The sequence below is a fragment of the Sinocyclocheilus anshuiensis genome, unplaced genomic scaffold (genome assembly GCF_001515605.1).
Source record: "Sinocyclocheilus anshuiensis isolate Anshui unplaced genomic scaffold, SAMN03320099.WGS_v1.1 scaffold1496, whole genome shotgun sequence".
Taxonomy (NCBI): Eukaryota; Metazoa; Chordata; class Actinopteri; order Cypriniformes; family Cyprinidae; genus Sinocyclocheilus; species Sinocyclocheilus anshuiensis.
In genome coordinates, this window is record NW_015538031.1 from 326137 (window position 1) to 349116 (window position 22980).

General features: G+C 38.6%; 1 protein-coding gene across 1 annotated transcript in view; it reads right to left on the minus strand.

Annotated features, from left to right (window-relative positions):
• Positions 1-22980, minus strand: part of LOC107680491 (neural-cadherin-like) — a 188152-nt gene that overhangs the window by 9597 nt on the left and 155575 nt on the right. Inside the window, exons 23-29 of the mRNA XM_016476377.1 lie at positions 22174-22301; positions 21673-21796; positions 18683-18863; positions 18087-18253; positions 12737-13001; positions 11131-11311; positions 8102-8346 (exon numbers count right to left, since the gene is read on the minus strand). Of these exons, the coding sequence (XP_016331863.1) occupies positions 8102-8346; positions 11131-11311; positions 12737-13001; positions 18087-18253; positions 18683-18863; positions 21673-21796; positions 22174-22301 (1291 nt within the window). The remainder of the gene's footprint in view (positions 1-8101; positions 8347-11130; positions 11312-12736; positions 13002-18086; positions 18254-18682; positions 18864-21672; positions 21797-22173; positions 22302-22980) is intronic.

Genomic DNA, 22980 nt, shown 5'->3' on the forward strand with positions numbered 1-22980 from the left:
TCACAAATGCAGACATGGTTTTATGTTTAAGCGGCGCGATGCAAAAAAACACGTAAAAAGAAAGTATAAGTCATTATAATCCGTAATTAAGTCCCCACTGGATGCAACAAATGCCTCGTTTATAATGGGTTTTAATGTTTTTGTCTCGTCACTCAGGCCGGACAGGGTATCACAATATGGTAGGGGCGTAACACTTCCGTCACACGCTTGAGGTATTCAGCCAATCACAACACACTGGATAGCTGGCCAATCAGAGCACACTTCGCTTTTCAGACCGATGAGCTTTGTAAAATTCGACGCGTTTCAGAAAGGCGGGGCATAGAGGAGAAACAATAATGTACAGTATGTGGAAAATAATGTTTTTTGAACCTTAAACAACATAAACACATTTCATTATACCAAATACACAAAATAATGTTATTTTTAGCAGCATCATATGACTTTTTTAAGACCTGCACAAATAAAATTAAAATGACTGTAAAAAGCATGATTTAGAGTTCAGATACAGGTTTTCACAAAAACATTTTTTTTTTAATGATTAACTTCACATTTCAGTCTTTAACCCATTTTTTAAGAAAATGGAGGAAAAATTATCAATTATTATATTAATTTAAACAATTATCAATCAATTATTATAGCCTATTAATTAAATAACAAATATATATTACTGTCGTAATTGTTTACATTTTTATAATGCATTACCTTCTTGTCGATTCAGTAGTTACATTTACAACACCGTGTGTTTACTGCATAGAAACATGGGTTGATTTTCACATTTGTCTGAACAAAAACAGCAGATGGGCTTAATAAAAATGCAAATTAATTCTCTGCCAGCAAATGGAATTTGGAATTACAGAAATATAGTGGTTTCTCCGGTAACGGCTGTACACAATGCAGCGCAGCAGCTGACTTTGAAACGTGCAGCGCTCATATTCAATTAAATCATATCATTGTGCCTACACCGGACATGAGCGGCGCGGCTCTTTCCCCTCTGAGACAGATGGGAATCCGCATTATGAATTAACCTCGATGATTGGCTTGTGTTAGCCAGATCGAAACAGGAACTCATCGCTCACAGGTCACTGTTACTCAGTCATTTTGAGTAGCTTGGGCTAAAAATCCATTTAGCCAAGAACTTTCTGTCTCCCATCCAGTGAGTCATCCTCCTGGGGACCGTTATCGATTCAGCCCAGATGCGGGCATGGATTACGCCGGAACGCTCCCTGACAATTCAGCAGCTAGGGGCGTCATTCAAACTCGGAATTTCATGTCCCCAGAGTTTTTCAGAGGATGCTTGGCCTTGTGTCAGCTGCTACCTCTGTGATTCCTCTGGGCCTGCTTCACATGCGGCCCATTCAATATAAGTCCATGTACCGTCCCACGCTTGACGTCTTGTATGTTTTAATTTCAGGGTAACCCACCACTGGATCAGAGCTGTGGCCCCCTGGAAAACATCTCCCCTGTTTCAGTCATAGTCATGACAGATGCCTCCAACTCAGTTGGGAGCACTGTACGAGGGCAGACCGGCGTTCGGCTCCTGGTCAAACCTGGAGCAACACTTGCACATCAAGCCTTGAGATGATGGCAAATTTTCTAGCCCTAAAGTCTTCCTACCGGCCTTAAAGGGGCACCAAGTCCTGGTCCGCTCAGACAACATGACGGTGGTAGTCTTTATAAATCACCAAGGCAGTCTCAGGTCACGCTCCCTTCACAGGAAGCAGCAACTCCTCCTTTTATGGGCACAGTGCAATCTCCTTTCGCTGAGAGCAGTTCATGTGCTGGACAGACTGAACCAAGGAGCGGACATGCTGTCCAAGGGCAATGTAGCGCCAGGAGAATGGAGACTACATCTCCAAATGGTTCAAATGATCTGGTCTGTCTTTGGGGAGGCAGAGGTAGACCTCTTTGCCTCAGAAGACAGCTTTCACTTCCCAATTTACTTTTCGAAGCAGCGAGATGGCATGATTTGGCACCCCTGGCCCGAGCTGTGGAGCATTTGTGTTTGGCCCCTCGACAGGAACATTTACAGCTCCCCGTGAGTGTGAATAATACCATTTAGGAGGCTAGAGCCCCATCTATGAGATGCCTCTATGCCCTTAAATGATCAGTCTTTTCTAAGACCCGTCCTCTAGTTACGTGTCATCCATGTCAACCTTTTAGCAAGAGCTGCTGGATAAGGTGCACACCCCTTCCATGCTCAAAGTATATGTGGCAGCCATCACGGTGAATCATGCACTCGTGGCTGGCCAGTCAGTCGGCAAAAACGACCTTGTCGTTAAGTTTCTGAGGGGAGCTCAGAGACTGAATCCGCCTTGTTCTCATACTGTGCCGACCTGGGACTTATCTATAGTTCTCAGGGTCCTACGGTGCTATAGCCCTGTAAGACTTACAGTGTCCTATCGAGGTGAGGGCCCACTCCACCAGAGGGATGGCCTCCTCCTGTGCGTGGTCCAGTGGGATTTCTATTGGTGATATCTGTGTGGCCGCCAGTTGGTCGTCGCCATCAACCTTTACTAGGTTTTTCAACTTAGATGTCTCTGCCCTCCAGGCATGGATTTTGTCTGCTTAATTCACCTAATCCCCTCTGAGAGTAGAAAGGGTTTTGCTATGTTGTCCCCAGCTGGGTGGCTTGGGTCTCATAACTAGCTTGTGCTTTTTAGGAGCCCTCATTACGGGTGCTCCGGGGCTGGGCTCGCAGAGCGGCTTATTTCTGCATTTGCTTATAGCACGACGCTATTGGATGCATTCCCCATATGCGTTCAACGCAACGGGAGAGACCGTTCGTAGGGTACGCTCTGGTTACTAAAGTAACCTTGGTTCCCCGAGATATGGGAACGAGTGCTGCGTAAGCTGCCGTGCTATAAGGCTGCACGCGAGTCGATGGCTGTTGCTGACAGTCGAAAGATTCTGACGAATGGCGCTCTGAGCCGACTTGTATAGCAGTTTGCTCCTTCTCTTTTGGCAGGTTGAAGCTCCATTTGTTCGTGCAGGTACACCATGTGAACAAATCAGGCTTCAGTATCAAGAGTAAACAGGAGTTTCCCCATATGCGTTCAACACAACGCTCGTTCCCTTATCTCAGTGAACCGAGGTTATGTTAATAACCGGAGCAATTTTTTAAAATCTTGTAAGCACCACTAGCAGACGCAGGATTCTCGTGAATAAGCTCGGCTCGCCTGCTGCATCTCTCCTATTGAAAATAAGCTGAGATTGCGGTTGCCACCTAGTAGACGAAAGGGGCATTTTAGGGCCGCCCACACATTCGAAACACACATTAAAGCATAATATAATTTTTTACCCATGAACAAAAACATGAAAAATTTAGCTTATTTTTTAAATTTCTTAAATAAAACTAAAAAATGAAAATCAAACTGCTTCTCATTTTTCCTTTATTTCTTCGTATGTAGAAAATTAAATGACCAGAAGGAACACGGACCTGACGACCACATAGTCAGTTTTTCCACATTCACATTTAAGGTCCCTGGAAGGATTCAGACACTCTCCACCTTCAAATGCTTCAAATCAGTATGAGCATGAGACACTGACATTTACTGCTATCATAACATTAATTAATCAACACAGATACACCAGAGAAAGATACTACTAATAATAAAGGTTACATGCCATCAAGTCAACCATCCCCATGAAAAAAGAAGAAAAAAAAGCCTTAATAAAGGTACTAAATAATATCTTATTGAACATGTAAAAATGTAGAAATCTTTGTGTGACTGTTAGTTGAGACAGAAAATGTGTATCATTTGCTCAACATAAAAACAATAGAAGCTGATGAAAGCTTTTGATAGAAAACAAATGTTTTCTTCATTCTCTCTAGGTTTGGAAAAACACAAAACGTTGCTCAGCTGCATTTTAAGCGGTTCATCTTCATAAACTGTAATTTGTTTAATTTAGAACTCAGAACATCACGAATCTCTGCACAACACATCAACTCAAAAGGTAAATTAATTAGTTTTTAGTTAAACTTGAATACTGGACTGTAATTAAAAAAAAGAAAGAAAAAAAAAGGAAATGATAGTTCAGAGCATTTAATTTGATGGCACTGAGGCAATTCAGGTTAATAAATTGCACTCAGTAGTTTAAGACATGCCACATTTCTTACATTAAAATATGACAGTTGTATTCATTAGGTGGCTAATTAAACAAATGACTCACATTATGACTTTTCTTCAAACTGTTGTTAAAAATAATGAGACATTCTCATTTACTTAAAAAATACTGCAATTATCCATTTATAATCTGATAGCATATCTGTATAGCTTTCAGAAGCTTCACTAAATAAATCTTGCATGAAGTACATGCTTTATCATGTCAGATCTGTATGTGTGACGTGCATGTAGTACTTCAGCATACTGTCTGTACCCATTTTCTCAAAAATCATTCATTCAAAACTGACATAATGCACCATTTCAAAGAAATCACATGCTATTGAAAACATTATTACTATTCACACCTTAAACTGCTTTTGAACACCCAAAATGACAACTGCAATGCAAATTATAGAAACTTCATGGCAGTTTTAGAACACATTGTGTCATTAAATGATAGATGGCAATGACTAATGATTGGGACAATAAAGATGTGGAAAATAAAAGGACACAATTTGACAGACTTGGTTTAGTAGAATGAGAAAAATACAGAAGTCCTGAGGTCTAAATGTATGTGTAAAAAGTCTTACGGGGCATATTTTTTAATCTCTGAGCAGATGTCACCAAAATGCATGGAAAATGAAGATAGGGGTACTGACACTTTACTGAGAGTCTCTTAACTGAAAGAAACTTTTCACACAGACATTAAAAAAGGATCCCATGAGAGTCACAGAGAGAGATTGTAAAAGAGCACTATAAACCATAATCATTCAAGTCTGTCTTTTGAAGTTATGATGGGTGATTTTTCCCACAGGTGAGCATCTACACTGTGTGAATGTCAAATCTGCATATCAGCATTGCCATAGAAAGACTTGACAATCCATGTATAATAGAGGACAAGTGAGGCATTTCCACAGCGGGTTCTTTGGACAGAGTCAGTATCCAGTGTTGAGTATTCTTATGATATGTAAATTAACAGGTACATAGCTCTAGTTAAAAAACAAGGTACAACAAATGCTACCATGATAAATAAATACTTTAAGATAATTATTATTTTTATTATTGTTATTGTTGCAGTAATTAGTGAGTGAGTAAAATTATCTAAAATGATTAATGTTATTGTCCATGATAATAAGATTTTTTTTTTTTTCTTTTTATGTATTTATTAAAATTTTTGGTGTAAAAGGTGACATTGTGACCTGTAAAATTAATTCATAAGTAATTAAATAGATATATACTGGGGCGAAAGACTTTAGTCTTAATTGCATACAGAGTCACATGATCTCTTAGGGGCCATTTACACAACAAAACTGAAAACTTTTGATGTGTTTTGGCTGTTCGTTTACATGGCAACGGTGTTTTGGAGGCCTGAAAATGCAAACTTTTGAAAACGGGTTTCCATTATTGTCTCGGTGTAAACAAAACATGTATTTTTGTGAAAACGATGATGTCAAGCGTATGCATATTATATACGTGTTTGTGTAGTGTTTCTTTGACATCATCAACTACCGGCCTGGCATGCACAGTATGGCATTTTAAGTCGTTTTCATGGATCCATGTGACCTAGGGATCGTTTTGACATGTCATCTGTACGGGAAAAACACAAAGGAAAAATGTTTCCATTTTTTTACATTGTTGTTGTATAAACGTATCCTTAGACACCACAATAGTGGAATAAAACCCTCAAAAGTAGCAACCACAAGAACAATCCAAATCCTTCTCCTCCTGTTTAGAGCACCACATTTCCCTATTATCCGCTCATGGAGTTTAACAGATGGACCTTTTCCCTCTTTGCTGTTTCTGTAGTGATGTGCTAGTCAGCAGGGGCTGTTTTTCAGCAGGGAAGAGTGAGGCCTGACTGGTTACGTGGAGGCGTAGTGTTAGCACGGTGTGCTAAACCTATTAACCGCATTACAGGAAGAAAAAAATCTTCTTAACACTGTGCCGAAGCCTTTCATATGGCAGAGAGAGCTTGAACCATATTTCTCTGACTCGTCGCTCGTCTCCATTTGGAATCGTTCCAAACCGACAGGACAGAATGAAGAGAAACAAAGAAGAAAAAAGGGTCCCACTTTATATTAAGTGGCCCTAACACCTGTGTACTTACATAGTAACTAGATGTGTACGTAGTATGTAACCACAGTACACATTGGTACATAGTATCTACAGCTGTAATATTTCTGTAACTACACACATGTAACAACCCTCCGAATGGTTTGTGTAAGTACAAATGTGTAACAGGACATATATAACTACATTTTGTAACAACAATATGTATAAGAGTACATTGGATCTCGAGTTGGTGCACCACTGTAATACCAGTGCACTTACATGGTAACTCCTCAGGAACTGTCCACTTAATAAGTGTACCATTCTGGACACCAACCACAATTTATATGTACAGCCTAACTTACTGGCCGCTGCTGTGTAACATCAGAGTAATTACATGGTAAATCCATAGGAATTGTTTACTTAATATAAAGTGTAACACTTTCTTTACCAAAAAGTGCTGTTAGTCCTGTTACCCATTTGTATTTACACATACCATTTCAGTGGGTTGTTACATATGTGTAGTTACACAAACATTACAGCTGTAGGTACCAATGTGTACTTACACTGTGGTCACATACTATGTACACATCTAGTTACTATGTAAGTACACAGGTATTAGGGCCACTTAATATAAAGTGGGACCGAAAAAAGCACTGAGGAGGGGACGGGGGACGGGGGGGGACCTTACGGGCTACTTAAATTCAGTTGAGGACAGTTGGGACCATTGAAATTCTACCCAAAACCCTAGTGCATTGATCTCAATTTCCAGCCCGGCTTGGGTAAACAGCACAATGTGTGCCTACAAATCAAGTAATTAACACTTTAAAAAGCAACTGGAGCTGAGAATGAATAAGGTCATGTCAAATCTATAATGGAACGAAACTGTGAGAGGAGGAAAAAGATTGTTTGGTTCCCTTTGGCCTCACTGAACGCAGTCATGCAGGCAGATGAGGACGTCAGAATGAAGGGAGTTAATAAGAGTTTCAGAAGTCATGATCATTGATTATGTAGACTGTGTTCTTTACCGCTGTCAGACAATGCTAGTAACATGCAACACATGGGAACATGATTGATAGAAACCTTTGCATATGAAAGAAATATTTACATATACCAAACTCTACACTCTAAAAAAAAAAATGGTGCTATATAGCACTAAAAGCGGTTCTTTGACTCGTAATCATAGGGGAACCACTTTTAGTGCTATTTAGCACCTATTTTTACAGGTGCTATATAGCACCTTTGTCAAATGGTGCCATGTAGAACCATAAGAGGTGCCATATAGCACTTTTTCTCAACAATGGTGCACCAATCATAACTCATCCATGGCTCCCAGCATGCATTGCAACATAAATAAATTATGCAGCTGCCGCTGAAGAACCTTTTTTTTTTTAGAGTGTACTACAGCTTCTACATGGGAAAAATATATGAATAAATACATATCAATAATCACAGCGCAAGAATACTGAAGTGCCAACCATCAAAATAAGTTTTAAAAATACATGAGGTTCGGCAGAGGAGGAGGAGCAGAGTTAATATTTATGCGACAGAAAGACACATTAATTGAAGCCTCTTATTGAAACTAATATTTCACAGCAAACCAACAATCTGTGTGTTGACTGAGAGAGACATTATCATAAAAAAAAAGAAGTAACTAACTGTCCTTTTGCAGCGAAATTGTTTACTAAAACTGTAAAGTTCACCAGGAGTGATGCTGAATAATTAATTTTTAATCCAACACTCAAATTTATCAATGTAGCGACACCATTAAAGCACCTGTATTATGATAATAACTAACATTATTAGTTACTTATATTAGAAATAGGCTATGTAAAATTATGCAGGTGATTTTTGCACAAGACAAGACAAACAAAAACAGTAAGGCAAAAACAAAGGGTTCATTTCAAGTCAGGAATTTTCTTTTAAGAGCACAAGCTGAAGATAGATACCTAGTAGGGCCATAAAGCAGATGCATATGGCAAAGAGGGAGCTGAAACTGAGACCCACGTCGTCTCTGTAGATGGCCAGTGTCACCTCGCAGTGAAGTCCGCGGTAGCCCTCTGGACAGTGGCATGTGAACTTAGAGGGAGACTGTGCCATACAAGTACCCTTATGACACGGGCGGCTGGCACAGAGCGTGTACACGCAGAATTTGTCAGTGGAGTTTGCCTTGACCATGTGACCTGGGGGACACCTGCAATTGGAGGAGACAAAAGGAGAGAAGCATTAATCAAATGTTAATATGTTCACAAAAAAACCCCAAAATAACTAAAATGAAAACACATTTTTTAATGTCTTCTATGGATTTCATTGACAATTTTGGTACTGCTAGTGGTGCAAAAATTAGAGGACATTGGTCAATAGAAAATTGAATATTCTTTGGTACATTAAAAATGTCCACACAATGTTTGTAAATGCAAAACTGCTCACAGAGAGCTGGTATATTTCAAATCCTGTGTGAATAAAATAAGCTTGAGATCACAAAGATTTTTCCTTTGCCCAGGAGATCAGTGTAGAAATGACGGAGCACTGAAAGAATGCACACAGTGTGGAAATCCAAGGTGACCGACACCGAGAATGCTTACAAAACTGATAAGAACAAGAATAGGGCAGCCTCTTGGCAAGTTAGAAGCAATGCCTGTAGACCAGTGGTTCTCAACCTTTTTTGGTTGGCTGGCCCCCCTGCCCATTATCCAGGTCCCTTACCGCGCCCCCTATCATTAAAATTTAGTCTAATTGTCTTCACTTAATTTGAAGTTGCTTATTATTTTGTGTTTATAATGAGGGCAGTTATTCTATTTACAGTAGGCTACCATTCAAATGTTTGGGGTCATTAAGATTAAGAAAGTGATATTCAAGAATCCATTAAATTGATCAAAAAGGAAAAAAAATATATATATATTTTTTTACAGTACATTTTTTGACCATAAGCGTAATCATGTGATGATTTTCAGGTGATTTTCGTGGCGATGTTGAGGTTTCATTCACACTCTATCTGACATACCCTGTTGCCCCAAAGAGACTTGTTAAACATTCCTGTTTAGAATAAATCCACAGGGGAATTTTTACAGAAGAGATTTTTAATTTCCGTTTGTTCTTCTTTTCATGGAACTCCTGGACACCCTCTTTACAGCAGTGATTATACTTATACAATTTGGGTGGATGTTTCCAATTAGCTTTCAGTGAAAAATAATATTTATCCCTTAGTTTTAGAAAATACCCTGTTTTTTAAGATTATACTGAATTCCCTATTTTCTGACTGAACATGGTAATTTTGGTGGGTAAATATCACATTTACACATGTAAATGTAAGAAATGTAAGCCCTTCTTTACTATACTGCTTAGATTTATGAGAATATTTCAAAGTTTGCTTTCAAATACTTAAAGAAAACTAAGTAGAAAGATATAAACATATGTGCCTCGTCGAAATAATTACTATTTTATCTCTGTCCTGATTTATATTTTTGTTAGTCATGAGTCCATTCAATTTCATATCTTGCTTTTTTATGTCAGTGTGGTGTGGCTTACGATATTGATATGTTCCTTATCTTGCATTGTACATGTGTAATAAAAAAAAAGTAAAATGTGCAATAAAAAAATTAAAATGACAGTTAAGACATGAATAATGTTAATAAATATTTAAAATAATTTCAAATGATTCAACTTTCTATTTTCAATTTCATATTTACATTTCAATGTTTCTGTTCACTGAAAAATTAAAACACCTCCACACAATTACTGAGTGGCATAACCATTTTCAACTACACATAACAGCTATGAGAAGAAGAAGAAGAAGAAGAAGAAGAAGAAGAAGAAATAATGTTTTTTTCAGCAATTAGCATGAATTCTGAAGGATGAGTAATGAAGGTTTAGCATGACAGGAAAAATACATTTTAAAATATATTCAACTAGAAAACTGTTCTTTCAAATGGTAGAGTTATGGGTTTTACTTTATTTTTGATCAAATAAATGCATCCTTGCTGAGCAGAAGAGATTTATTAAAAAAAAAAAAAAATCTTACTGACCCCTTTTTGAATAGTGGTGTATATATAATTTATTTATAATATATATTTTAAAAGCATGTATTTGGCCCTTATAACAGCCCACATAATTTTAAAAATGTAATTGAATGCCACTTGACATTCATAATATTTGATTGGACTGGACTTGAAATATCATTAGGTATCATTAGTTTCCCAAGGAGCATATATAACTTACATATAATATATATGAGTGTTAAACTCTACACGCGCTACAGTGAACGAATGCTGCATTCTATTTCTGACGCACTCCACCTGCTTGCGCTGCCGCACTAATCAGTTAAACAGATATGGAAAGTTCGCTATGATGCATCCAGTGTAGAGACAGTGTTTGGATGCTGCAGACCATTTTCTTTTGCGAGTTTCAGCTCATACATCTTTGGTGTACACTCGGCTTAATCAAATGCCTCCCAAGAACACCTCAGAGCCCCCCTTTTCAAAAATATTTCTTCCAGCTCCCCCCAATGCCAATGCCAATAACATACAATCATAGACACAATCAACCACACAGCAGCTGCACAGCTCTCACAGTCAGAGAGGACAGTGGATAGGTCCGGGGTGAAGAGCAGCCCACAGATATCATACCTGCCTTTGACTGAGGCGTATTGACACACACCCCGGAGCCAAAGTGCACAAGGCTTGGCTAAGTGGAAAACCCTACTGCGTGTGTGTCTTACATTGAGCAGATTAGATCAGATTTTTATTAAAACTAACCTATTTAACTTGTTTCTTTTTTGAACAGACTGAAGATGTGTACAATTTTCTCACTTCATTTAAATATTTAATTTAAATAAATAAATTCAATTATTATTTAACTATATAAAATATCTTATTCTGGACAGTTCTAAATAAAAAAAAAAAACATGCATTTTGTATGATCCCTATTATTTAGGCAAAATAATGACCACCTTTGACCACAACTGTGTGTATTTGTGTACCTGCATTCATGGATTCTCCACAGGTCCACGCAGGTAAAGGGGGGGCTACATTGGTTTTTCCGGCAGGAGTCAGAGGAACAACCCAGAGAGACACCTTGAGAACTGACCACCGACACCCCCTCTCTGGCCTGACTGTCCAGAGGAATAAACCGCCCGTTGAGTCTCAAGTCCCGCATACAGCCTGTGCCAATGAGAAAAACAAAACCAAAGCCAACATGTTTCATGTTTCAGTACAAATATAGCGTAAAGTGTGAGTTATACCTCTTATACCTACATTACACTTGCTTCTTCACATGCACACATAGATAAACTGAGCTCAACATGATCTACTCATATTTGGAGCTTTTAAGAAAAAGTGCTTTTAGAGTCCATTTAATAAACACACAAAGTGTGTGCCTGAGGCTAACCAGTGTGTCTGTGCACAGAGGACTATTCCACCTCCTCTTCTCTTTCATGTCACGTCATTGTCTCCCTTCCCTCCCGCTGTCTGTTTTTATGCTAGCTGTACTTCCTCTCTACACTGAAGGTGCATTTGAGGCTATTATGAATTAATTGTTCCTATTAATTTTTCATTATTGCCAATAAAATAGTGTGTAATCATGACAGATAGAGGAACTGTGGTATGAATTAGCTGATAAAGCTGTACAGATTCGTCTGCTTGACGTACACGTGCTGGCTAAGTTCTTTCTCCGACTGAAGTTAAATTGGATTAGCGGTAAACTTCACAGTGCTCTGATATAACTCAGTGATTGGATTTTTCAGGCCATGGGACAGAGCATTTTTGTTAGCTCAAAATGTCATGCTACAGTGTTTATTGGAGTTGTCCACAGCTCTCCATGCACACTTTGACACATTGACTCCATTTCATTTATTGTAACCAATTCATCTATTGCGACCAGCTCTGGACAGACCGCACAGACTGCTAATCAACTCTGAGACGCTAAGCATTGGGAATTGCTTATCAGGGAGCTGTACTTGGTGCTGCTTTGAAAGAACAATTTATAATGTTGTATGTTTTTCACACTATGATGCTTATTTTTATTTTTTTAATTTAATTTTTATTTTTTATGTAGACACAGGATAACAAGATAAAACAGAAATTAGAAAATGCATTTAGAACTAGAATAGCATTTCTTAACCATTTTTGCCAGCACTCATACTGCAATATGATGCCTTTTTAATTTATCATTAGCGGTAATGTAAAAAGGCTATCGTTATAACCATTCACTTTTAAATGAAAAACAATTGAATAAGCAGGTGAAAAACAGTCTCAACAAGCAGTTTCTTGTTCCTTTAATGAGACACCTGAGCTTGTTTGTCCTTTGCAAGTTATGACAGGTCTGGAGGTAATTTTGCATCTGTTGTATTGTTTTAAAGAAAGCAAGAAAAAGAGATTATTTGTGATACATCATTTCAATTTTCTGACAGCCCTGGTGTTTTTACTGTGTATTACCTATCATTTATCTTTTGAATGGTAGTGTATATTACAGTATATACTGTACTTACATGGATTGGGAATACGATTCTCAGAGATTGATATCTATGTCATTGGCTGGTAGGTATCATGCTCTACCAACTGAACTTAAGGAGCACACCTGCACCTTACCTTGGAAGCTCTTGTTGTGTCCTGAGGGGAATGAGTTGCCCAGCATCACCACAGCAGGATCAATAACAATCTCCCGACTGTGACCCGGCGATCCCGTGACCTCTCGCTGTCCTCCCCCGCCGTCCAGGCGCAGGGTCATCTCATTGTCATGCCGATCTAAGTAAATGTCATGCCACTCTCCGTTGTCTAAACGATAAGACGGCATTGTCAAGTTGAAGTCCCCATCACCGAGGTTGTAGAAGACACTTAAAAGACCCTGATAGATCTGAGAAAGTGGGACAAAAAAGAGAGAGAGAATGCGGTCAGAATAAATTAATTTACGGTTTTGTAAATTTCCTGAGGAATCTGGAGAATATATAGTGGCACAGACAAAGAACAGTTGTGAAATTATGGAAATGGTGGTAGAGAGAAAGTGAGAGAAAGGTTCAGTATGGGATAAAGTAGACCAATTGGGGACTTAAGACATCAGACTGGGGCAGGATCTGATAAAACAACTGAGCACTGACAGAATAAAACATATCGGGCCTTTAATTGGAGACAGTGGGAACAGGGAATTCAATATGGTGTCAGTGAGGTTTGCCACTATATTCTTGTGTTGCTTCTCCGACTCTCTAGTGGTCAGCTGTGAGACTTTCTTTTACTCTCTCTTTCCCTTTGTGAGCTCTTCTTAAACCGATTGCTTCTTATAAATCAAATTTTTCGAAGGCAAGCTTTATTATTTACAAGGGTTTGTAAGATAAAAAGTGTGTAATAACAAAGTACAGTATAAAACTCTGCAGTTTTATGCTTTGAGTCATCCAATATCCAACAAGCCCTCCACTATAAAGTTGTTGCCTTATTTTTAAGTCTAATAACAATAATTGAACTGGTGTTTTCCTTTACATGCACATGGTTATTAGCCATAGCTCCTCTCTGGTGGAAAAAAGGTTGAAAATGCCATGTTTGACAATGAGGTTACTAATTAACAAGAACATTAACTTTAATCTCTCCATGGAAAAATACAGTCGTTCTCAAAATGCACAGAGCAGTGGTACCCCAGGACTGGAATTGAGAACCACTGTCCTAAGATTTACAGCATAAATGACAGTACAGATGTTCATTCTCATCGCTTGTTGGTGTGACAGGTGTCTGCATGCTGCTCATCCCCACCCAATGATCCAGAAACCAATGTCATCCACTGGAGCAGCAGGTGAAGCCATCTGCCCAGCTGCATGTTTAAGAATTAAAAGGCATTTACCATATTGGCCCGAATATAAGACGACCCTGATTATAAGACGACCCCCCTTTTTCCAGATGTACCTTTTGGAAAAAAAGGCTTTTTAAAAACCAAATCTTGTTTTTTCTCAGTAAAACACATTTTGTCTTAAATTATTTTCATATTGCATATTTTTCCTATTTAAATTTTTGTTTTGAAAGTATGGTAAAAATGGGTAAAATGTACCAACAAAAAAAAACATCGTCTTATATTCGGGTCAATACGGTAATTATGGATAATTGGATATTAAGTACATAAAGTGCAGTGTATGCCTGGGTTCTCTTACCACCTTTTAATATTTTGTTGTGTAAACAAATATTATGAGGCATCGTCGGTCAATGTCATGACAAAATCTTGGCAATCATTAAAGAGATAGTTCACCCAAAAATGAAAATTCTGTCATTAATTACTCACCCTCATATTGTTCCAAACCCGTAGGACCTCTGTTCATCTTCAGAACACAAATTAAAGATATTTTGATGAAATCCGAGAGCTTTCTGACCCTCCATAGACAGCAACGGAACAACCATTTTCAAGGTCCAGAAACATAGTAAGGACATTGTTAAAATAGTCCAAGTGACATCAATGGTTCAACCTTAACTTTATGAAGGTACGAGAATACTTTTTGTTGAGAGGAGTACCACGATACATGCATGTGATGCTGCTGATGCAGGAGCCCGCATTCTGACGTAGAACACGTTTGCGCTGTGCCTTGTTTACAAGCTGAGGAATACACATGCATGCATCGTGGTACTATCGTGAATGGCGGCAAAGACTGACCAGAAGAGAATAATTTTTGAGTAAAGTGATTATTTTTGTTTACTTTGCGCACAAAAAAGTATTTTCTTAGCTTCATAAAATTAAGGTTGAACCACTGATGTCACATGGACTATTTTAACGATGTCCTTACTATGTTTCTGCACCTTGAATGTGGTAGTTCCCTTGCTGTCTATGGAGGGTCAGAAAGCTCTCGGACTTCATCAAAAATATCTTGATTTGCGTTCTGAAGATGAAGAAAGTCTTACGGGTTTGGAACGACATGAGGGCGAGTAATTAATCACAGAATTATAATTTTTGAGTGAACTATGCCTTTAAATGAATCCTTCTTGGTGATATGCTATAAAGAGATGAGACATCAGGTGTTGAAGCAGGAATGAAGTGTCTTCTCTGAGGAGGAAAGGCAGGCAGTGGCTCCAAATAAATGTGGATGAGAAAATAATGAGCAGTATGAAAATCAAATACAATGAATATTGCATAATATGAGCTCAATTAGAGTATAAAAGTAGTTTAAACCCAACACACACTGAGGGGACATTCCTGCCTCATTCCATAAGCCCACCACAAAATATATATTTGATAGCCTCATCTTAAAAGTATTATAACTAGACCCGGAAAAATCATGTAAATTAATAAAGTTTTAAAACTCTAATGGCATTTTGTACAATGAATATATATTTGTATCTGTTCTGTTTATGTCAAGATCTAAAATATTTCATCAGGTGGACTTCCGGTTTGGCGATGTGAGAGAGCAGCAGAGACGAGGACCTCGCAACCACACTCATTTTAAACACATTAAAGCGCCTTCTAAGAATTACACTTCACACAGTTCAGAAAGCTAAATGAGCAACTCTAAACAGAAGAAAAGTACCACATCAGCAACACGGTCAGGTACTACCCTAGCAGATAAATTAGCAGCTATGGTGGCTAGCGATACCGATAGCATAAGGATACACCCGAAAAAGACAACACGGATAATTTGTCGAGGAGTCAGCTAGTCTCCGAACTGGCAAAACAGTGGGCCAGTTTAAAAGAGGACATGGCACCTCAAGCCGTTAAAAGGCTCCCATGACATGTTACTTGAGACAATCAGCTTGTTTCAGCACCGACTCGAATCTACTGAAGTATTGGTTGGCGAAAACTTCGAAAGGCTGGTCGTGCGGACGATTGAATTCTTGAAGGCAGAGAACTGATCTCGTCTTGACCAAATTGACGATCTCGAGAATAGATCCAGAAGGGCTAACCTGCGTATTATTAATATTCCGGAAGGCAGTGAGGATGGAAAAGACCCCATCGGATTTATATCTGGGCTGCTTAAAGATACCATGGAGAGCTACTGAATTTGAGCGAGCACATCGCGCGCTTCACCCCAAACCTGGAGTAGGGCAATCTCCAAGACCAGGACAAATTCATTGTCTGCTTCCACCGATTTCAGGAAAAGGAAAAGGCACTTCACTGGGCCAGGCGGCATTATATTAAATACGTTTCAGAAAGTAGCGCAGCTGCTTTGTTTATGGGGTTACCAGGGTAACGGCTGCATTTCTGCTGTTACATTAGCGTCATCTGCTGTCAGAGAGTGAATGTGCATTTTCATTTAGCACATCTCCACTTGTTCTGCCATGCACTTTTCAACGTGTTGGGCTTGTTTACATCAGAGTGCTCATGCCTCTTTGACGCAGCATACAGTGGTTTTGTGCATTTTAGCCAGTTGATGGGAAAAGTTTTATTTAATTGCATTCAAAAATTTAAATAATTAGTAATAAATAATTATTCACGGTATTTTGAAGGGCCCATGATAACAATATTGTGCATGTTCATTACCGTGATATATCGTATTACCGAATACCGGCACAAGTAAGCACTAATGATTTAACATTTGGCTTTGTATACCACAATTGACCAAGTTTAAATCCATTCTGTATATTTTAAAAGCAGCATCCATTTGGGCTCCTACCCATCTGGGCCATGGCTAAAATTATGAGATGAAAACAACTCAATACATCTCTCAGTAAACTAGTTCTGAGTCAGAATCCCTAGAATTCAAAGAGGAACGCACACTATATTGATATTCTGCTGCCACTAATGGAGTTGTGGCTAAGTGTCTTGAGAAGAAATTAGATGATCAAACTATTATTTCCTCCTCATCCGCTGATGACAAGAACACCTTGCTAGAAATGTCTCTGAGAGATGATGCGTCATAATCAGACACAACAGGCAATGCTAAATGGGTATTGGCACATCACATCAATTAGCATTATTGCTAAGGTAATTGAGAGGAGCACAGCAGGAGATTACATTTTAATCTTTCGCACATGGCACAAAGGCAGCATCAGTTCCTTCACCGCTGCGAAGCCTCGCAAGAATCATAATATAAGCAGGTAATGAAATCTGTAGCCTGTCACTTTAGGGGATATAAAATGTCTTCTAGCCTGTCTCACAGACACGTCTAATTCATGCCACAGATAAATCACCCACGATTTACATGGGAGAGAAAGAGAGAAGGAGAGGAGAGAGAGGGAGAGAAACAAAGCAGCAATCAGCAATCCGACTGCATCATCTTAAAGCAGGTGTTGAGAGAAGAAAAAAAAAAGAGACAGCCTTGGAGTGAGAGGGTAGATGGCATGCATTCTGCAAGTGTATCAGCTGAATCGGGAGACGCATACTAATGCCTCTATGATTAAACACAAACTCGTTGCTCCATTCAAATTCTCACATTGCACCGCTGTTGCAACAACGTACGTGGGGTCTGGCAGATGGGCTGCTATTACAGAGCACATCAAGAACAAATAATCTTTATATGCTGGCGGTCGACATTGCTCATTCATTGTAAGGACATTTCATGGGCACAAATTTGTAGGGAAACAGAGAAGATATTAAAAACATTTATTAAAAAAAATCACTTGGCAGGGTGTTGGCAAGGTGCTCAATATTTCTGGTATTATATATAAGTTAAAGTTCATGTATAAATATGTGACCCTGGACCACAAAATCAGTCATAAAGGTCAACTGTCTGAAAGCCGAATAAATAAGCTTTCCATTGGTGTATGGTTTGTTAGGATCGGACAATATTTGGCAGAGATACAACTATTATTGTTCAAAGTTAATATATGTTCTTTCATAATAAATGAATGTTAATTTATACAACTTGAAATGTGAAAAAAATGTATTGCATTCAAAAGAGGTTTCGGAAAAGAAAATAATTATTTTCAAAAAGAACATGATAATAATAAATCTTTATCAGAAAGAAAACTTTGATAATGCATTTGCTATATTCAAGGGAAATGAAAAGCATGAGAGAGAAACCTCAAGAGCACTAACCTCCAGTTTGAGATATTCATTCTGTTCTTTAGACAGCAGGCTGAGGATAGAGCTGCTGTGTTTGCGTGTCCGAACTAGGACCTGAACCTGTGTGTGTCTGGCTGGGAGAGTGAAGGCCAGCTGAAAGTGTATGTGACTCCGTCCATCAAAAGAATACTCAGGGACCTCTGTAAAACACACAAATGTGTTCTTCAGATGCAGTCTTTAAAAAGGAGGCATAAACAGTGAACAACACACTGTGAGAATATCACAGGATGTTCCAGTTGCATTACATAAAGAAGCTCTACAAATTCATAACACTTCTGAATGCGATTTGTGCCAAGATTTGGTGTGCGTGAAATACTGCCTGGGTGCTAACACTATCCCTCCTACACAGAGCAATTCAAAGATATTCACTGCCCCACTGAAAAGCTTTCACACACACACACAGACACACAGACACACAGACACACAGACACACACACACACACACACACACAGACAGTTGTCACATCCATTCAGCCATTCTCTTTAGCCATGACTTATCTGCTTTATCTTCGAAGGCTCAGTCTCTCTCACATTCCACTTGTGGAAATAGACGTGGCTTGAAAACTTACCCTTTTCACACTGATACCCGCTGTACCCAGGTATGCACTGACAGCTGAAGGAACCCCACTCTCCATGGCAGCGCCCCCGGGTCCCGCAGGAAGGAAACCCCATGTTCACACAACTATTGTCTGTCATCAGACAACCCGGAGCACTGCCAGAGGAGTCAGCCGGTGAACCGAGGTCATAAAACTGAGAGAGAGAGAGAGTGAGAGACAGTCGAAGTGAGGGTTACAGACTTACAGGTACAGAAGTCACGAAAACACTTGAGAGTAACAGAAATACAAAAGAGAGAGAGAGAGAATAAGCTTGTGGAAATATAAATAAGGCAGGAAATAATGCTCAGGATAGGCCAAACCGGGAGGTCTTGAAAAGATAAGAGATGAAAAGAGAAAGAACGTTTTATCTTATTTGTGCATTCACCTTTAATCCAGCATGCCATAATGAATATTACCATGCTGGGCAGGCCACAGCCACTTAAAAAAGCAGGCCTGCAGCACTCTGTATTAGAAGAATGGGGAAACCTTGAGTCCTTAAATTCTCTTCACAACAGAACAACCACGCACCACATTAGATCAGTTTTCCTTTCATCTGATGACTCCCATTTATTCATGCCCACTCTTCCTAACGGCGTGTTTTTGAAGTGGTTGCAGCATGAGTTTGCCCCTGTGCGGGAACTGGTTGCACCTTGTACAGACAGATAGCACGGCTGATTTACCAGCACAACTAAATAAGCAAAAGGGCTGCATTAATTCCACTCGACTGCTGTTTGTCACTATTATTTCATATTAGACAGGTTGGTTTATTGTCTTTTCTTTTCTAACAAAGGAAGAAGTAAAATACAATGTCTCCTGAGCCACAGTGTGGAAACATTGAACCTATAACACTTTCCACACATTACATGACCAATAGACAACATTAACAACACCGAGAGAACAAAAAATACAGACAATTTACAATAAATCCATCTGTGAATAGTAAAATTCAGCAGTATTATATTTCTGAATAATGACAGTTGTCCATTGTAACACTACAACTAACCAGTAACTCAAAAGTTTATTTTTTTTTTTTTTTACATTTCATTAAATAAGAAATGAATGCTTTCATTTAGCAAAGCAGTATTGAAGACTGGAATAATCACTGCTGGAAATTCAGCTTTGTCATTACAGAAATAAATTATTTAAAAAAAATCACAATAGAAAGCAGTTGTTTTAATTTGTAATAATATTTCACACTATTATTGTTTTTACTGCATTTTTGATCAAATAAAGGCAGTCTTCGTAAGCTTAAGAGATTTTTTCAAAAACACTCAATACATGACATGACCAACAGACAACATATACACAGCGAAAAACAGACACTTTGCAATCAAAGGATTCGTTATTAGTAGCATTCAACAGTCATAACTGCGGACAATGACAGTTGTCCATGGTAAGACTATACGTTAACTGACTACTTCAAGCCGATGTTTCCTACATAGCTGTGCTAATTTCCATCTCTCTAATAAAAGCTAAAATAATCACCTCGTATCTACATTTCATATTCATTTGTTTGGTAAGAAGTCATGCAATAAGCAAAACAATGTAAAGCCAGCAGGTCATTGTCGCAAAACCATTTCAAGACCTTTCTTTCCTTGTGACCATTGTGACCATTAGTATCATTGTTCGGTGACAAACGCAACTTGATTTTCTTGCTCTACACTGACTTTTTCGTAGTTGGAGCTGAATGACCCATTAGAGATGGTAGTCAGGTGGTGTCTCACTTTTTGATTTTGATTTGCTGTGGTTGCTGTTTTTTTTTTTTTTGTGTACACCTCTGAAAGGTCAGCCTTTCCACTGTAAGGTTTAGAGTTGTTTGGTTTATTCTTTCCTTAAGTCTGGTTTTAGTAAAGGATTATACTTTATTTTTGTATGAATTCACGGCTCAAGCAAACCTGTGTGACCTTTTAAGTAACGTACTGCAGTTCCCTGGATGTACCTCCCAAAGTGGCTCAGTAAATGGCATAATATCCTTAAATCTTAAAACCACGTTTCCATGCACCCCATAACACTGTGTATTTGCCACCAAAAAGCCTACTCAGAATTCACACAGGTCACTAACAGGGAGAAAGCAAAAGTAATTAAGTAAACTGTTTGAGAAAAGAGAGTGGGCAGAAGAGAGTCTAAAATAGCAATGCTACCTCTGTACTTCCTCTTTTAACAGTCTATGACCTGCTCTCCAGTCAAGCCCCAGTAGCCTAAGTGAACACTTCTCTGCTCTTTCTTTGTGTCTGGCGACCACTGGTTAAGTGTTTTAGACTCAAGAACCTTCAGCTGAGTCATAATCGTACAATGAGAAACAAATAGTCACCCACTGTTAACAAACCTTGACATAACGTGGGGTGAGATGATATCACAGATCGACTTATGAGACTATGGACACAGCTTACTATCAAATCTCCTTCAGCAGCTAAATGGTTAAAAGTACATATACTGACAGAACTATGCTGGGACATGTATTAGCAAAATCTATGGCTGATATATTTGTTCCAAAAACACTCAAAACTGATGGTTGGATGCAACCCTAAGAAGTCATGGCATGTTTTTTTTTTTTTTTTTTTCTGTCTTTGCTCATCTAAAAAGGGACAGCATAAAAATACTGTTCTTTTGAACTTTGTTCATCATCAAGAATCCTGAAAAAAATGTAGCATGGTTTCCACAAAATTTTAAGCAGCACAACTGTTATCAGCAGTGATAAATTCTTAGGCTTTTGTCACCTCCAAACCAAGAACAACCAAAGAGAAAAACAGTCGTACACCAGTCAAAGTCATAATTGTAACAGATAGATAGATAGATAGATAGATAGATAGATAGAATTCTGTAGATCATATAAAAATAAAAAGACTCATCTCTGTTACAGGACTTTGCATAATAAAGCTTCTTTATCTTTTCTTCTTCCCTCACTCTATCACTGTTGTCAAAGATTTTTCTCTGTCTGTACTGATATGCATGCATTTCCTCACCTTGCTGTCCACAATGAGGTTTCGGATACAGCCAGTAAAGTGCTTGTGTTGTAGTTGTGGGTAGATATACGGCAGGTTCTCATTCACTCCTCCTAGCTGAAGCACCTGTGTCACGTTCAAATGCCTGAAAGCACATCAGAAGAGGTCATTACCCTAGCCACGTTTGCTTCTCTACCACATGAGTTACTAGTATGCTATGGAGAGGTCATTTTCCTCGAGAGATTCACTCTGATAATTCATTTGACCTTTTGGATTGAGACCTTTGTGTAATTATACATATTTCAAGACATAAGCGAGTCCATAATTGGCACGAGTCCCATATGTAGAGGGAGAAAGGGGAGGGTAATGATTGTTTCATTGACTCGTCCACTGTGTCCTGCTATCATGGTGGAAGAATGATTTGTTTAGAACTCAAACTTTAATGATTCATCAGGGCCACATTTTTAACACTTCAAACAATTATGCATTGGTGCGTAAAGATAAATAAAGGAAGTGATTTACTTGTCCATGTTCGGTGTGACGCCAGTAACTTCACAGGAAGTGTGGTCTTCAGTAGTTAGCCAGCTGCCCACTCCCTCCATCTCCATGATAGTGGCTCCTGCGCAGCGGTCAAGTGTAAAACGAACTTCCTGATGAAAAAACGTGGGGGGGGGGACTTTTATCACCACAAAAATGTAGCAATTTTACTTCTGTTTGGGTTAAATTTGACTTCAGCAAAAACACTGTTGAAAAATAGAATAAAAGAAATCAATTGGCAGAAGAGGTACAGTGTGTACTGCAAAATGTAGAATGTAAAAAATGTATTGGATTTATTCATGTTTTTGGGGTCTCTGAGATTGCAAACATAAATAACGTAACATTTTAAAAAATGTCCTAAGTATTAGCCAGATACTTCAACGTTAGGTACATATTTCAAACTTTGTCCCTGGGTCTGAGACCCCATACAAAGATGAGGCTTGTTATACACACATACACGGACAGACATATGCAGACATACCATAGAACATGGATACAAGGATAATTAGAATGTAAAAATGTATTGGATTTATTCATGTTTTTGGGGTCTCTGAGATTGCAAACATAAATAACGTAACATTTAAAAAAATGTCCTAAGTATTAGCCAGATACTTCAACGTTAGGTACATATTTCAAACTTTGTCCCTGGGTCTGAGACCCCATACAAAGATGAGGCTTGTTATACACACATACACGGACAGACATATGCAGACATACCATAGAACATGGATACAAGGATAATTCACTCAAAATGAGAAGGATTTACTCATCCTCATATTGTTCCAAACTTCT